General features: G+C 33.9%; 1 protein-coding gene across 1 annotated transcript in view; it reads right to left on the reverse strand.

The window, feature by feature from the left end:
* Positions 1-4,621: 4,621 nt before the first annotated feature.
* LOC138321663 (fibril-forming collagen alpha chain-like) overlaps positions 4,622-17,467 on the reverse strand; it is a 31,355-nt gene continuing 18,509 nt past the window's right edge. Inside the window, exons 26-49 of the mRNA XM_069265495.1 lie at positions 16,076-16,129; positions 15,292-15,510; positions 14,899-14,952; positions 14,613-14,666; positions 13,918-14,079; positions 13,426-13,533; positions 12,961-13,068; positions 12,542-12,649; positions 12,066-12,173; positions 11,693-11,746; positions 10,751-10,804; positions 10,440-10,493; positions 10,005-10,058; positions 9,680-9,733; positions 9,404-9,475; positions 8,967-9,002; positions 8,588-8,632; positions 7,781-7,837; positions 7,518-7,538; positions 7,214-7,361; positions 6,761-6,864; positions 6,516-6,560; positions 6,109-6,318; positions 4,622-5,589 (exon numbers count right to left, since the gene is read on the reverse strand). Coding sequence (XP_069121596.1) covers positions 5,437-5,589; positions 6,109-6,318; positions 6,516-6,560; positions 6,761-6,864; positions 7,214-7,361; positions 7,518-7,538; positions 7,781-7,837; positions 8,588-8,632; positions 8,967-9,002; positions 9,404-9,475; positions 9,680-9,733; positions 10,005-10,058; positions 10,440-10,493; positions 10,751-10,804; positions 11,693-11,746; positions 12,066-12,173; positions 12,542-12,649; positions 12,961-13,068; positions 13,426-13,533; positions 13,918-14,079; positions 14,613-14,666; positions 14,899-14,952; positions 15,292-15,510; positions 16,076-16,129 — 2,136 coding nt within the window. The 3' untranslated portion in view covers positions 4,622-5,436. The remainder of the gene's footprint in view (positions 5,590-6,108; positions 6,319-6,515; positions 6,561-6,760; positions 6,865-7,213; positions 7,362-7,517; positions 7,539-7,780; positions 7,838-8,587; positions 8,633-8,966; positions 9,003-9,403; positions 9,476-9,679; positions 9,734-10,004; positions 10,059-10,439; positions 10,494-10,750; positions 10,805-11,692; positions 11,747-12,065; positions 12,174-12,541; positions 12,650-12,960; positions 13,069-13,425; positions 13,534-13,917; positions 14,080-14,612; positions 14,667-14,898; positions 14,953-15,291; positions 15,511-16,075; positions 16,130-17,467) is intronic.

Consider the following 17,467-nt stretch of genomic DNA (forward strand, 5'->3'; position numbering starts at 1 on the left):
GCCGTGAAAATAAATTGCTTCATATATTTTAAAAATGAAAAAAGAAGAGTTTTTAATATGATATTCACTCCCAAAATCATCAAACTTTTGAAAATCACAATACTTACAATGCATAGGTTTTAATCGCACAAGTATATGTTGTAAGGAGAGGGCGTGTATAGGCATGTTGCCTGTTACCCAATTCTGATTGTCTTTACTATCAGACAATGAAATATTCTTAACTTAAATATTACAAGTACAAATAGGAGCTGGAAATGATTTTGGTAGTATAATTAAATATAGAGTGATGATGAAGTGAGTACATGATATATGATTATGAAGTTGTAGTCTACTATTTCATTTTACCGTGTTATTAGTAAGGTAACTGAAAAGTGATTTACGGAGGTATGTTTCCATCTACATAAGACATTATACAATAATTTTACAGTACGTAAATTAGGTGTTGTAACTAATGTGTATTAGGCATCATACATGTTTGTCTGTCCATGTGAATGATTTTCACAGTATAATTCATCACATCTCGTGGTTTCAATAGATTTTGGAGACAAAATAAAAATGTTCGCCCAGTCATGACGCACATAACTTTAATAATCAAAAGGATAATGGAATAAGATATGGATCCAAAATCGAAATGAAATGCTACAGAAGATAGGTGCTTGATTTAGCACATGTAAACTTTACAACACATTTACTGTGGTCGAAATTAGGACTCTTTCAAGAATTATTATTATCATAAAATAACAGGAAAATACGGGAATATGCCTATTTTGGAAGCATTGTTTTCGAGAGTGATTACAATAAATAAGCAAACAAATGAAAAATCCAACATTAACTGATCTTGTAGCTTGATACCAAATGAACTATATACTTTGCGCTATCAATAAACTTGTCTTTTAATATACTAGTCTCGTATATGGACCACAGAATATTTCCAGAAATATAGTATGGGTTTTCAGTTTTTTTTAAAATGTTTCTGTACCTACTGGGTTGAAATTTACATGTGTGTTGGGCGTTATATGTCAGAATGAAATCAAGTCTGATTTTGTCAGTATGAGCTCAATTTGTAAGTTAACTTTGTAAAAAAGATCAGTTGTGTTACCAGACATGTTTGTCGTCTTTAATTAGATGAACAAAAACTAAAATGGATGATTTCGAAATATATCTATCTACAAATTTGAGAGATGACAGTCTTTGATATTAGGGCTAGTTGACCAGTGTAAATTTGTGAACATATTTCATCTTGGCAGATAAAAGATAAAAAAAACCCAACTCGATGAGGTGATGTTTTATCAGCTCTACCTATAGTTCTATAGTGAAACAACTATCTATTGACATAGGCTCGGTTTCAGATAATAAATAATAATCATTAATACCCTCCAGCATTGATGGGTGAAGTTATTCCAACATTTCCACCTGACAGTTGCAAAGTATCAACGGTAGGTCGGTGGTTTTTATACGGGAACTCCTGTTTTGCAGCACCTCGAAATCATGACTCAGCTTTAAATGAGCTTGACACCTAGTAGGAGATGGACACATTTCCATTCCCCTAAGATCGACGGCAGCCAAGAAAGACTAGGGAATTACAGGATAGTTTATACATATTGTTTTTAGATGAAAAAACACAGGTGAAGGTGAAAAGACCTATTGGTGTTTCAAAAAATATATTTAAAGATTAAAAATATATTAGTGGTAAGACAAAATCTGGTGATCGGATGGTGAAGTGGTTAAGCCACTCGCCTTTCACCTAGCTGGCCGGGGTTCGATCCCCGGCACGGACGTGAAAAGGTCAGGGGTCACCTGCCCGATCACGTGGGTTTTCTCCGGGCACTCCGGTTTCCTCCCACACTAAGACCCCTCGGGCGCTTACATCCGGGCCATCGAGAGTGATTTACATAAGTTGTATAACTTGTTTCTCAATCGATGTAAAATAAATAAAGTTTATATTTAGACAAAATCTCGTTTCTTTTCATTTATTATTAATGTGACACTAGGATGAAATGAGTTATCTCTTATGTAGGGAGGACAATGTGCAACCACACACGTAGACGAAGTATACACGCGTACATACACATACAATACATTATGATACTGTTTTGTCTTGTAGTCTTAGCTAAGCTTCTCAATGCATTCACATCACATCGTAGTTACTATAACTATGGTGATAGATTCCTCAGTGACGTATGATGTTTGGGTTTATAGGCAACAATGCAAATGATAAGCGTCTGAGTCACATCGATCATTTTTATCCTTACCAGGTCAAAAGCTAAGAGAGATACCTCACACACAGCGAGAAACAGCATCAGTGCTTGTGCAGAAGAAATCGATAGCCATATTGGATAAAGAGATCGGAGGTCGTCTTTTTATAGGATTCATGATTAGGCGTTTTATATAAACTCATTGGAGTAATTAAAAGTAGATCCATACCATCTGTATTAAAACCTTTTGATACCGTATGTTCGCGATCACCAACCCGCGTAAAGCACTGGTTATACAGTGTTTCATTTTGTTTACTTCTGCTGTCAGTATTATCAGTCCTCCAAATAGTATCAATGTATTTTTTGTCCACGACGAGTACCTGTTTTGCTCTGTGTCCTGCCTATTATTCAATTACTGATAATTGTAAGGTGTCTGGGATGTACTGAACCCTAACACTAAGCGAACACATGTGTACACCTCATTCATAAAAGAAAACTAATCTAAGGACCTTTACCTGTACCAGTTTTAAGGGATACCGCTTATCGGTCCTTGTTAAGGATTTATCGTTATCTCTCTAGTGAAAAGGTATTGACAGATATTGAAATGATGATTTTGTGAACGAAAGTCACGTTATTTTATGTGTCTAATTTGACGTTGTGCTCACTAACGGATGACGTAGCAATCAATACCTACCTAGCTACAAGAGGAGATAACGCAATATATACGCGAACACGGAATAGGTAGTTAATAACGAGAAGCACTTTCATGTATTGGTTAATATTAGGAGTAGCAATGGCCTTTAATGGATGTTGAATCTTGCTTTTAGTGATAGTTTTCCGTTTTTCTCGTTGTTATTACTAACGCTTTACTGTATATGATGCTGATTAAGAGTAGAAATAGCTCTTATCTAAATATGGTCTTAACTGAAACCTTATTGTTTATGAGTGTATGTTCTTATCGAGTTGTTGTTTAGAAGTGTTTTTTTCTGTTCGTTTTAACATATGTTATTTGTAATTGAAAAGTAACATTTACCTGTATCACTTTTTACTTAGTAAAAGACCAAATGCATTTTTTAGGATATATTTTTCTCGGTATCAATAATCTAAGGATTAGCGAGATTGAATGAACCTGTACAAGTTGCTGCTTGTTGATTAGGTATAACAGTAACCTTGACAATTGTTATTTCGCCAAGGAAATATTTTAACTTTTATTTTTCAAAGTGTCGCCTATATCAGTTTTTTTATTTGTGTGTGATTTTTAACTACATATTACACTAAGTTTCAGTGGCATCCACCTGCATGAAATGTTGATCAGGAATATTTTTTATCTGTAACATGTGTTGTTTAAAATGTAACGTAATAAGGTAATAACAGGATAATGATAATTGAGCATGTGAACAAGTGTAAATTTATAATCATATCAAAATAAAACTTAAAATATGATATGTTCCAAACCGATGGTTATTCAGACAATGTAAGTGGAACTTGCTAATATCTGTATATTAATTTCAATCTGTATTTCGTGTGACTAATAACACACTATTAGAAGCGAATCCTGCAGCAGTGTGTACCTGCATTGTTATTGCATATAGAAGTTCAGGGGTGAAGGTAACTTTAACAGTTGATGGTTAGCTGTATAGAACGCTGTGGAGAGGACTGAGGTTTACCTGTGTTTTGTTAGCATTCAGCCAGAAATTACCTGTATCGGGGTTTTTTCAAGTGAAGGTTCACCGCATTCAGTTGTTATTCCAAATATTAGGAAAAAGTCGTTGTGTAATTATTACTTTAAAATTTGGGTTTACTTGTAAAGCTGTTATTTATCAATGAGAGAATGTTAATGTGTACATGATTTGTTGTTTTTTATTTCGTTTATAAATAGTGTTTACCCAAAGGATTGTTAGAAACATTTACTTGTATCGGATGTTGTTTAGCAGTTACGAATAATTTTTGATTGTTTCTAAATAGAGATAACATCCTTGGTGCTGCTCGGAAAAGCGTTTACCTGCAATGGTTGTTGTTGTTGTTGAGTCAACATGCACCTGTACCGAGTGGTCTTTTTAAATGCCTTCCACTCAAACAACATACCTTTTAATTTATGTGTATTTTACATATTTGTCAGAGTCGCAATGGCCGAGATGGTCCAACATATTACCACAAGCTCTCTTCCTCAGGTTTGTGAACTCAAACGTGGGGCATTTGCCAGGTATTGACCACAGGTCGGTTGTTTTTCACAGGGTACTCCGGTTTATCTCCACCATGAAAACCGAGCACCTCTTCAAATGGTCGTGGCTGTTTGTAGAACATTAAACTAATCCAAACCAACCGATCCTTTTTTGGTCAATAATTATGAACCGAACTCGACAATGATACAATAAATCTTAAACAGTGGGGTGTACGACTGTTAATAAAACAACAAAAAACTTAAATTATTTAGTTTATTTTTTTATTTTGTTCCCCTTTGCTACTGCTTGGTGTTTGAAATGACGCCGCATGAAAATGAATGATGAAAAATGAGAGGTAGAAAAATAAACTACTTAAATCCCCGGTCAGAATTAATATAGAAAGAATCCTTATATGTATATTTCAACAACACAGTAGACTCATGTTTTATACCCTTTTGTACAACTGCACTATCATGCATTTGTATAAGATACCCTGTCTGTGAACATAACAGGATTAATGTTGTATTCCCCTATAAATATACATAGACAGAAAGGAAAGACGATGAAACAGTGATAAGTACATATGGACGGATGTGATAAGGTTATCTCCCTTTATCAGAAAAAGAGAACATATAACGCGGTTTGATCAAGTTGCTATGGTTACCCTTATCATATTGCCAATGTGCCATGAATTTCAATTTTGAAAATAATATCTCTTGATGCTAACCTATTACGTGTTCTCTTGTTCTTTGTAAAGTTACCACCAGTTCACCACATATTCACACATTTGCTCATGTTTACACACATTTGCTCATTGTTTATAGTTTTCATTAGAAAAAAATGTCCCATCCTGTTGATGAACTTATATTCCTCCGTTGTTAGAAATTGCCACGATTTAAATTCTAGGTTTGGGACTCTCGTGTCTGATTTTTCCGCACCATGAATCTGGAAATTGGTTGATTTTATTTTACATATTTATTATGTGGAAATCTGCCATGATTTCAAGTACTGAACGCCTGCCATGATTTCAAGCAAAACCTTTAAGAAATGAAGATATTTGAATTACCAATTTAATGAAATTAGGCTCGGAAGCAGACCTCTCCTAATACTATTTTAAACTCTGCTTGGCTACCATTAATATCACTTTCATTTATGTCTACATCTAAAATAGGCAGAGCTTCAGCCTTTCTGGATTCAAGGGTGAACACCTTCTGTCCCCATTCACCAGTCATCTGCAAAGAAAAAACATCAATGAAGACGGAACAGGAAAATTACAAAAAAAACCCAACTAATTTGTTATGCGTGGCAGAAAATATCAATTGAAATGAGTCAATTTTGTGACACGTACCTAAGATTATCAAATTATAATTGAAAGATATTAAAAGCTAATTTGAACTGGAACATGATAATTTGTTTTATATACATTACATATATTTTTCGCAACTTGGGCTACACAATTTTTTATATCTCAAACTCATAGCTTCCAACAATTACAGCGGCATAATATAGCCTCTTTATTTTAGCAGAGATATTTCGTTATTTACCGGGCCATTGCTACGATCGCGAAAATTCAATCCACGAAATTTTGAGAATATGGTGAATTATGTACTTCAAAAGCCAGGTCGCAAAGATTTAAACCAGCTTAAATATAATTTTTTAATTTCTTTTTTCATAAAATAGGAAATATTTTGACGAAAATAACAGGCTGCAGTAATTAAATCCATTAATGAAAATAAGTCAGGTGTTCTTACATTGCAGTTATCCTCGTCAACATGTACATCGACATAGCGAGGCTTAGCTCCATTTCGCTTGTTAGCGTCCACATTACAGCCGAGGAAGGTTTCAAATGAGGTGGTGCTGAGATTGATGTCGTGATTCCTACATTTGTAAGTAAGTGTCTGCCTCGAGCTGTCGCTGACCTCTTGTAACACACGCAATTGTCTCTTTTCCTTATAATAAAACTGGATAGAAAAACAACAATATTTTAAACAATACCCATAAATATATAAACATATGAATACAAATATGATAATATAAACATAGAAAATATATCTAATAAATGCCATAAAAGTATGGGGAAATGTTGGAGTTTGATCCGATTCAGGTACATTATATTTCCATATAAATTGTTAGATGCGACTCTTGGTAAAATACTTACTTCTTTTGTACTACCTATGAATTGTTCGACTGTTTTCCATGTCAACTGAAATAATTAAAAAGTTGTTAATTGCATATTGTTTATAAAAATGCAAATTTATTTAGCTTTCTGTCTTTCATCTTCCTAAATATGCTGAAAATCGATGTTGATAACAACGCTTTGCAGATTGTATACACAATTGATATCAGGTTTTGTTCGTGCAAAGTAATGTTATTTTACTACAATATTAAAAAAAAACTACTAACCTCTTCCTGTCCTGGTCGTATGCATGTTTCCATTGATTCAAATCTACAGTATGCTGGAATAGCATTCTCCAACTTTCCACCATCGGGATCAATCATGTAAATACCTTCAAAATAAGTTAATGAACAAAATAAAAATACTGAAATAGAGTAATTTGTCGTATATGATAAAAGTGTCTCTAAAATCCGAAAATACTTCAGAAATACAAGACATGAAATGAATAAATTAGCATAATTAATTTATTTCTTTGATTAGTTTAACGTCGTATCGAACGCCGATGTTATTTAAGGACGTGATAGACAGAAAGCCGGAGTATCCGGAGAAAAAATAGACCACCTGTGGTCAGGACTACTAAAGGTTGAGGAATAATTTGTCGAGACATATTAACAATTCGACAATCGCGACCAAAACCAAATGAATTCCAATCTTATCTTCATAAGATGATTCCAACATACCATTTTTAAGTTTTGCTCTAGCTTCATCAGACTCTTGCGCGTGGTACAAGTGAGAACAATCTCTGGCTGGTGCTTTTTTTGTTCCGTCGGGAACGTAAAGTCGGTCAATAGAATCTTGCAAGCTTCTAAGGAAGGTTGAAGGCAGTTCCTACAAGTAAAAAAATTAAATTTGTAGTACGAAAATAATTTTTTTCTTTGCTTTATTTTCATTTACAGAAAATTGTGTTTTTTTCTTGATAATGTGTTGGTTTATATTTTTGATAACAATTATTCAAGAAATGAGAAGAATATGATTAAAACTTACCCTAAACGCCTCATCATACATCTGCAATTAAAAATATAAAACGTAAGCTTACATGTTTCAATACGTAACGAGTTGCATGGTCAAAAATAAAATCATAATAAACAAATCACAAATTTTTAAGTTATATAACTGAACAATATAAAACTAAAAATGAAGTCAATTTTCTATGATTATAATATACTGCATGTGCTTTTATCCTTATTAGCTATGATTTTGCTTTATGATGTTTTCTTTCTAAACGGTATACCATCATTAAAACTTACGTAGCTTCCTGCTTTAACTGGTGCGGGACCAGCTCCAGCGCACATCTGACCGTATCCCTGTAATCAAAATGTTAATGCAGTTTCAGGAAAATGAGAAATAAAACTGATTGTAGCCATTGTTGTAGCTGGATCGATTGACGATGAAGAAAAATTTAAAATGTTCATTGCAAACATGTCAAATTCCTTCTCAATTTCTGTTATAACTTATGATACATGAACTTAAATTGTTTAATTTTTGATAAAGAGTAAATAGAGGTTCATAACGAGTGATTTCATTATTTATGTTACACGAATTAGCTATTTTCATTTTGTTGTGTGACCTGCTTCTATGACAATTTGATGATATACAAGGAGGCCAGATTAAGATGAACGTTATTTGCCGACATATGCAAATAAGATAAAGTAATATCTTCATAAGCAAAATGGTACTCGTTAAATCATATTTGCAAAACTAACATTATTGATAATTTTTTTTACTTTTATTAAAACACAATGGTTTTCCCACTAGCTGATTGTCTTTTCCGATCTATATTTTCATAAACCCTTATCCAATAGACAACTCGTTGTCGAAATATATGCGAATATATTTTAATCAAAAGACTTCAAGATGATTATCCGCTAGTATGTACTACTATTGGAATATCAATAAATGGATTTATCCAACACTTAAAACATTTATAAAGTGGGAGGGATAACATAATGTATTGTGGTAGAAAGTAATGTCCTTAAGTCTGCGTTTATTATTTTTTTTATATCTTTGATGCGTATTAGATGCGATTTTTATTATGGTAGTTAAGGTGAACTCACTGGTGCTCCGGGGGCTCCTCTTGGTCCTGGTGGTCCAGCAGGGCCCTACAAAATACAGCAGTCCCTTATACTGTTAAGCATAAAATATTCACGGGGATGAAACTTTTCAAATGATTTCAATTACTGGTGGAAAGTCTTCGTAACGATGTTTATACTAATGTAGAAAAATACACGTTAGTTATTTTTCATGGTTTAATAGCAACTCTGAAAACAACAGATACTTCTAAACAACAGAACTAGAATGTTACAGAATAATACTAATCAGTTCGTAGGATATTTTATAGCCCAAATCTATCTAGGAAACAGTAACTCTGGAAATATGATACTTTGTGTATCATTTATTATCGCTATTGTCATTAACATTCCGTTGACCACTTACGGAGTCACCATCGTGTCCAGTAGGTCCTCTTGGTCCCTAAACAGATAACATCAGCGTTAATTACAGATATATATTAATTAGTGCCAGAAAATGTAAATTAAATATTTATACCCATCAAATTCTGCATGGCTTGTGGGTGTCAAGATCCATATATGATCTTTTTTATGAGATCGAGCATCAAAGGAGTCCTCTCAATGCTTCCAGAGAAATTCGGTTGCTTTTATTGATGTCCTGCATATTATGAATTATTTGCGAAAATATATTTATCTAATCTGGAAATTGATTATTGGCATAATTATCAGGAAGACACTATAGCAGGAATTGAAGTGACATTTCTCGACTTTTACTATCCACAGTATATAATTGTTATCTATGTATATGTAACGTATATATTTTAATGACGATGTATTGGATGAAGGAAAAAATGAAGCGCGCACCTGTGGTCCCGGTAATCCTGGCGGTCCTGGCTCACCATCACGTCCGCTTGTTCCTCGTGGTCCTTGTACACCCTAAATATGTACAAAACCAACAGAGAAATCAATCTCAAATTGCGAAACACTGTTAATATTAGTGAATAAGAAAGGTATATTTTATATCATTCCTGATTACTTGTTTGTTATTATAAAACTAACGTTTCCTAGACGAATGCTATAGACAAGAGATCAGTAAATGTTAAAAGTCATTACATCGGGACAGTATCCGTTATTACTAACCGGTTGGCCTGGAGGTCCGGGGGGTCCAGAATGTCCCATTTCACCAACATTTCCCTGCAAACAAATAATATCAAAGTTGATGATTAAGTTGAAGTTTAGGAATGAAAACAGATAGTCATTTTACATTTTATACACATCGTTAATCAACGATAACAGAGTTGTCGAAATCTATTTATGTGTAAAAACATTAAAAAAATCTAAACAAACAAAGATATAAGAACAGGAAATGTAATGTGCACTGATCCTTCAACATTGATTTATTATTTTTCAGGCCGAATTGAAGTCCAGAAAACTCCTGTTTCACTTCCAAATAAACATAACATACCTGAGGTCCTGGCATTCCCTGTGCGCCGGGCATTCCTGGCCAGCCCTTGTCTCCCTAAAACAAGATAGCAAATCATTAATAATACGAACTATTGAAAGTAATCTAGTAACGTGATTTTGGTTATCCTGTCACATGAGAAGTTCCCTACCGTTTTCGATATCTTCTTTAGTCGACGCTTTTCTAAAAGTTTGAATTAAAAAAACTCTTTTTGTATTGTTAATATCATATTTCCTCACAATCAATTTAATAAATTAATAAACATCAAAAACAATTCATCAACCCTTAACATTCATTTGAAAATGAATAGAAAGAAAGTTCTATTGGTAACAATCTACACCATTGCCTTAATATTAACTTTTTGTTTTATTAATTTAGATTTTAATGATATGTATTACATGGATAATTAGATTAATAATTAATTAAAAATAAACGCACTCTTGGTCCTGGTTTGCCGGTGGCTCCCTTGTCACCCTGGGGTCCAGCTGGTCCCTAAAAATATTGAGAAGACGTTGCTATAGTTTTGCTCTTTATTAAAGCAGTATGTACCTTTCAATTTTGTTTTTTGCGAAATATGTTGCAGCTTAAAATATGACATTCTAAACCTGCATATCTGCTTTAGTAATGAAAAACACATTTTCATGCAGCTTTATTAATACAAAATAAAAGTCAAATATAATGCTTATGTAGTGAATATTTGATAAAAAATATTTGTATTACGTCATTTAAACCTTATTCCTTTGTCTCACCTGTTCTCCTTGTTGTCCCGGAGCTCCTACCGGTCCGCTTTCTCCTGTCGCTCCCTAAAACAATGAGTATTTAGTATAATAATCACCTCCTTATGCTTATGATTATTATTAGCAATTATAGTGATATAATGTAAAGCAGAAGATTCCAAAATACACTGCCCTCCAAAAGTTCTGTTACACATGCATTTTTAGAAATATACATAAAGTACAGAAATATGTAAATCTTGTTATTACAATCATTAGTATATATTATTTTTCAACTTATTTAGCTTTTCTTCAACTCATGAATTGCTTTTGCATGAGTTTTATCAGAGATAATTTGTAAGCAAAATTTAGGGTATGTAACAGAACTTTTGGAGGGTAGTGTACTAGCCGATAAAATGACAGATTTCTGTCTGTTATTTATGGTATAGTTCTATCCAACTGAACATATCCACAATCTAATATTTACATATCACAAACTTTCTACCTTTTTATTTTCTCTACTTCTTTTATTTTCATTATCACATTCCTATTGCCATATGGCATAACTCATTCACTTCATTTTGTTTTACTTTGATTTTTGTTTAAATGAATGATTAACTTGAATAGATTTTTTTGTATTATGGAGATAAAACATAACGTAAAAATTCTATTCAAATTAATCCTTATAATTCAATTTACTAAAGATAATCTCTTTAATATTCACAAATTCAATTTGGGACTCTTTTGTCTATGAAATAAATACGCCGATCAGCCAATCAGAGGCAACGTTACAAATGGCGACGCCATTTTTTGAATTTATTTGCTAATAAAGTAAATATTGAAGCCAATGAAAATGCTCGTATCAAGCAAAATTGAATTATTCATTAAAATGTAGTTGATTATGTTTTAATTATATTTTACGTGTCTATATTTAGTACTATAGATCTTTAACTAATGACAATAAAAATAAAAACTGACCCTCTCTCCTCGTTCACCTTGATCTCCTTGGGCACCAGTGGCTCCCATAGGTCCCTGTAACACAACGAGGCATGCTTGTAGTGTCCAGTTTTAGATGGATTGACTATATTGACTACTTTATAAGTACTTAATAAGTATTATGAAAAGACAATACATCACACAAACTCTCGGGCTTACAAAAGATGTCATTTCAGCGAGGAAATCAGCGAGAAAATGAAAGGTTTCTGTATAGCTAACTCTCACGTAAATGAAATTAGAGATTTTATTTCTGATACAATCATCGATGCTACCGTAAAATTGATTTCTCGCGTCATCAATGAGCCAGTTTGTAAATATCGTGGTTTCATACTATTCAGTGAAAATTGGTAAAAACCTGTGGTCCTGAAGCTCCCTGGAGTCCGTTAGCGCCCTGTGGTCCTCTATCTCCTTTGGAGCCAGGCAAACCTGGGGGTCCCATGTTACCATCCATACCAGGTGCTCCCTATAGGTAAAAAGCACAATCATTTAATTCTCGTCGATGTAATTCAAACAAAACAAGTTAGAAATGCACCATATCCCTTCGCATTCATTTTAATGAACTTTCTATTTAACATCGATAAGTTCATAATCTCAATAATTTTAATGCATCATAATATAGTTTTGTCATAGATGGAAATGTCACCGATCATGAAAGATATATAGATCTGCCTGGGATATCTTCGACTAGGGTATATACACACATAGATAACGGTTTTAACTTCTGAACACTAGCCTGTGTCTTAGATTACCGATGCTTGACTTAACCAAGCCTCTTTCCATTGAAATATTGTGTGTCAGTTAACATTATTCTGAAATTAAAATAATAAGTACTTGTTCTCCTGGCTGTCCTGGGTATCCGGCTCCTCCCATTGATCCTGGTGATCCTGGAGGTCCTGGGATTCCATCAAGTCCATCCTTTCCTGGATTTCCAGTCACTCCCTATCAAGCATTGAACTATAAACTTAACTTATCTCCCTCTCAGATATTGTATTATAAACTTAACTTTATTTTTTATAGATTTTTTTTCAAATCAAATCATAGCATTCTTTATAATCCGTTGTATACTGTATTTTTAATCTTCGTTAACGAACTTATTCACGGAAAAAATAAACAGGTAACTGTTAAACAGTTGAAACAATATTACCCGATTTAAAAAATCGCGTTTTTTTGTAAATGATCCAAAATATTAAAATACAGTATGTACAATATCGCATGGAATTCGTGTTTTTTTAATCGATTAGTATACACACCTGTGGTCCAGCATCTCCAGGTGGTCCAATCTCTCCCGGCATTCCAGGGAATCCTGGTCCACCTCGCTCTCCCTGAGGTCCCGCTGGACCCATTGGTCCTTGTGCTCCCTGTGATATTACGTAAATACAGCGCGGTCTAAGCATGATATCAATAAACTATGATATGAATTAATCGAAAGACGTTGCATATGAATTCTGTATTTGCATATCAAGAATTAACCTACTCTCGCCAGACATTGATCATTACGTGATGTATTTTGTAATAAGTGTAACGTGATGATTATGTTGTGCTTTAGAGACCGAACGTAATTTTCGAACGCAAACTAATGGTACAAAAAACCAAAAGAAGAGTAGATATACTATATACTGTTATATACAAAGATTGAATAAGATCAGATTACGAACAATCAATTTAAAATCACATTGATACATAATTAGTTGAATGGTTTTTTTTATAATTCTTACAGGTTGTCCGTCGCTTCCTCTGTCACCAGGGGAACCGTCAGCTCCAGGGAATCCGGGGGCACCGGCAGCACCAGGAGGTCCTGGAGGTCCAATCTCTCCACGATCTCCCTAAAATCAGATAATTTCTTTAAATGTTAGAAATGAGAACACAGATACAGATAGACAACAAGGACATTTTTTGTAAATACAATGTAGGTATTTGGAAGGATTTCATAATTTTTCTCCACTCGAACTTGAACAAATCAAATAACTAGACAGTGATTTTTTTATAAATTAATAGCTTACTAATAACAGGCTCACTATCAAAATACAAACAGGTGGTCTCACATGAGGAAACTTAATCGTCGTTCGCGCTTTTAATCACACACATACTCTCACTTACACCTATTATAGGGAATATCGTTTATAAATAGTGTTGTTTAACCTTAAATATAAGGGAGATATTCATATAATTTCTAAATGGAAACTCATTCTTTCACATGGGCGTTTTACCTGTTCTCCAGCTCTACCAGGTGGTCCAGCCATTCCAGTATTTCCCTTATCGCCGGGCAAGCCTGGTGCTCCTGCTCTGCCAGGAGCGCCTGGGGAGCCAGATAGTCCCATGGCGCCAGTCTCTCCTGGAGCGCCTGGTGAACCATTAAGTCCATCTTGACCCTATCACATTTGAAAGTTATCTTAGATGTATCTACAATGTACTTGTTATGTAAACGTTATGTTGATTTAAAAGATAGCCACGATTAAGCATTTTTAACTTTACATAAATAATTACTATACGTTAATAATGAATAATTCGTTTTATATTTGTGTTTTATTTTGCAGGTTTGTGGGTTTTTTTCAAATTATGTCACGATAAAACATACTCTGTAGTTCTCATTTAACAAATATAAATAAGTTTGAAAAAATAGTAAAAAGCACCCTGTTGTACTAATATTTATCTACTAAGTCAAAATCTATTCAAATTAATTCCAAGGAGGTGATCTGTCAATTAACATTTCATGTTTTAAAGATTTTGTTTATTTTCTTAAAGGAATCAACCTTTTGATTTTATCCGAATATTTCTTTGAACTTTAACTTCCTAAATTCGATTAACATGTTGTTAATTCGGCAGAAGCCATTGCTTTCTAGTAGGCATAACTTAAATCACTATTGTTTAGTCAATACATAACTACATTGTTATACAAACTTACTGGAGCACCTGCTGGTCCTGGCTCTCCTGGGTATCCTCTTGGTCCGGGGTCTCCCTAATCACAAGAAACACATAGAATTAATAAAGAAATTATAATATATAAATAACTTTCAATTTCCACATAATGAAAAAAATATATATATAAACTTAATTAAAATTCTTTACAGCATCAAAATCTGCCTTATTATTGAGCATGGAAACGTTTTACATATAAATAAGATTAATTAAGAATGTTGTTTTAAATAAATTAGTATAAGCTTATATAAATCAATGTCAACATAACATACCCTATTTCCTGGTTTTCCAGTGTCTCCTTCTGGCCCACTCTCGCCGGCTGGTCCCTAAAATATTTCATATAAAGTTTAATATTTCAATAACGTCATAAAAACAGTAATATCAAAGTCATATCGAATTAAGTTACTTTTCAATACATATAAGCATTTTTTAATATTAATATAAAGTGATATATGAAAACAACAATATTAAAGTTATATGACAAAAATTCACTTGTCATTACATTAAAGCAATTTCAAAATAAATAAAACAATAACATCAATGTCATATCGTATAAGGTTACTTTTCATTGCATTTAAGTAACTTTGTACATAATTGTAACAAGTGTATAAAACATAAATAGAAACAGGTCAGCTTAGGTTTTCAAATTTTTGGCAGTAACTTACTGGTGGTCCAACTGGTCCAAGAGCTCCTGGTGGTCCAGCGTATCCTCTTGGTCCTCCCTCTCCTGGCTCTCCAGATGGTCCGGACTCTCCCGGCGCTCCGCGATCTCCCTTCTCCGGCATGACAATACTGGCGGGTCCGACAATACCTGGAGCTCCAGGGGTTCCCTGCTCACCTGGCACTCCCTGCAGACCTGGGGCTCCAGCCTCTCCTGGTTCTCCCTACCAAGGTCATGTAAGATAATGTTAGATAACAACACTATAATAGCAAATGTCATCAGTTGACTGACACAATATATACACGTGATATTATAATGGCAGTCATTCGCCGCGGGTTACTATTGTTAGCATTACTAATTGAAATATCTTCACTAATTATTGATACTAGTAAATATTGCCTTTTACCTGTATACATCTTCACTCTTAAGTAAACATAGGTTACGCATGGAGTCTTGCATCTGTTTGGTCTGGTAACCTCATTTTAGTCCACCGATATTCCGAATTTGCATATTACAGAGATATCTGCACTTGCGGGTAGGTATTGATTATGACGTCATGTGTTTACGATCGTAACGTCATACGTTTCGGAGAAAACGACGTGAATTGCGCTCACAAGAAAATGACGTAACAATTGATACCTACCCGCAAGGGAGCTAACTCTGTAATATGCAAAGACGGAATATGTCTTCTTATGTCATTATTGTTTTAGAAACTTTTAATTAATGTGTCGAAATGTTAGAGGGCCTTTAACTGATGATGATGATGATGATGATGCTATGTAACTTACAGTAAAACCTTGTGCTCCTCTCAATCCTGGTGGGCCAGCCTCTCCTGGAAGACCCTTTTTAATAAAAATGATATCTTTTAAATAAATAGAATTATAAATAGAATTGTTTAAAGGACCTTCTTATGTCATATCATCAGCCTTAACGTATCCTTACTGTAACGCATATCTACTAGTAGACATTAAATAGGCATTGTCAGTTGTTCCTTACTGTAACGCATATCTACTAGTAGACATTAAATAGGCATTGTCAGTTGTTCCTTACTGTAATGCATATCTACTAGTAGACATTAAATAGGCATTGTCAGTTGTTCCTTACTGTAACGCATATCTACTAGTAGACATTAAATAGGCATTGTCAGTTGTTCCTTACTGTAACGCATATCTACTAGTAGACATTAAATAGGCATTGTCAGTTGTTCCTTACTGTAACGCATATCTACTAGTAGACATTAAATAGGCATTGTCAGTTGTTCCTTACTGTAACGCATATCTACTAGTAGACATTAAATAGGCATTGTCAGTTGTTCCTTACTGTAACGCATATCTACTAGTAGACATTAAATAGGCATTGTCAGTTGTTCCTTACTGTAACGCATATCTACTAGTAGACATTAAATAGGCATTGTCAGTTGTTCCTTACTGTAACGCATATCTACTAGTAGACATAAAATAGGCATTGTCAGTTGTTCCTTACTGTAACGCATATCTACTAGTAGACATTAAATAGGCATTGTCAGTTGTTCCTTACTGTAACGCATATCTACTAGTAGACATTAAATAGGCATTGTCAGTTGTTCCTTACTGTAACGCATATCTACTAGTAGACATTAAATAGGCATTGTCAGTTGTTCCTTACTGTAACGCATATCTACTAGTAGACATTAAATAGGCATTGTCAGTTGTTCCTTACTGTAACGCATATCTACTAGTAGACATTAAATAGGCATTGTCAGTTGTTCCTTACTGTAACGCATATCTACTAGTAGACATTAAATAGGCATTGTCAGTTTTTCCTTACTGTAACGCATATCTACTAGTAGACATTAAATAGGCATTGTCAGTTGTTCCTTACTGTAACGCCATATCTACTAGTAGACATTAAATAGGCATTGTCAGTTGTTCCTTACTGTAACGCATATCTACTAGTAGACATTAAATAGGCATTGTCAGTTGTTCCTTACTGTAACGCATATCTACTAGTAGACATTAAATAGGCATTGTCAGTTGTTCCTTACTGTAACGCATATCTACTAGTAGACATAAAATAGGCATTGTCAGTTGTTCCTTACTGTAACGCATATCTACTAGTAGACATAAAATAGGCATTGTCAGTTGTTCGATCCTTTTCCAATTACATTGTACATTTCAGGCAAAATTAAGGTGAAATGAAAT

The sequence above is a fragment of the Argopecten irradians genome, chromosome 4 (assembly GCF_041381155.1).
Source record: "Argopecten irradians isolate NY chromosome 4, Ai_NY, whole genome shotgun sequence".
Taxonomy (NCBI): domain Eukaryota; kingdom Metazoa; phylum Mollusca; class Bivalvia; order Pectinida; family Pectinidae; genus Argopecten; species Argopecten irradians.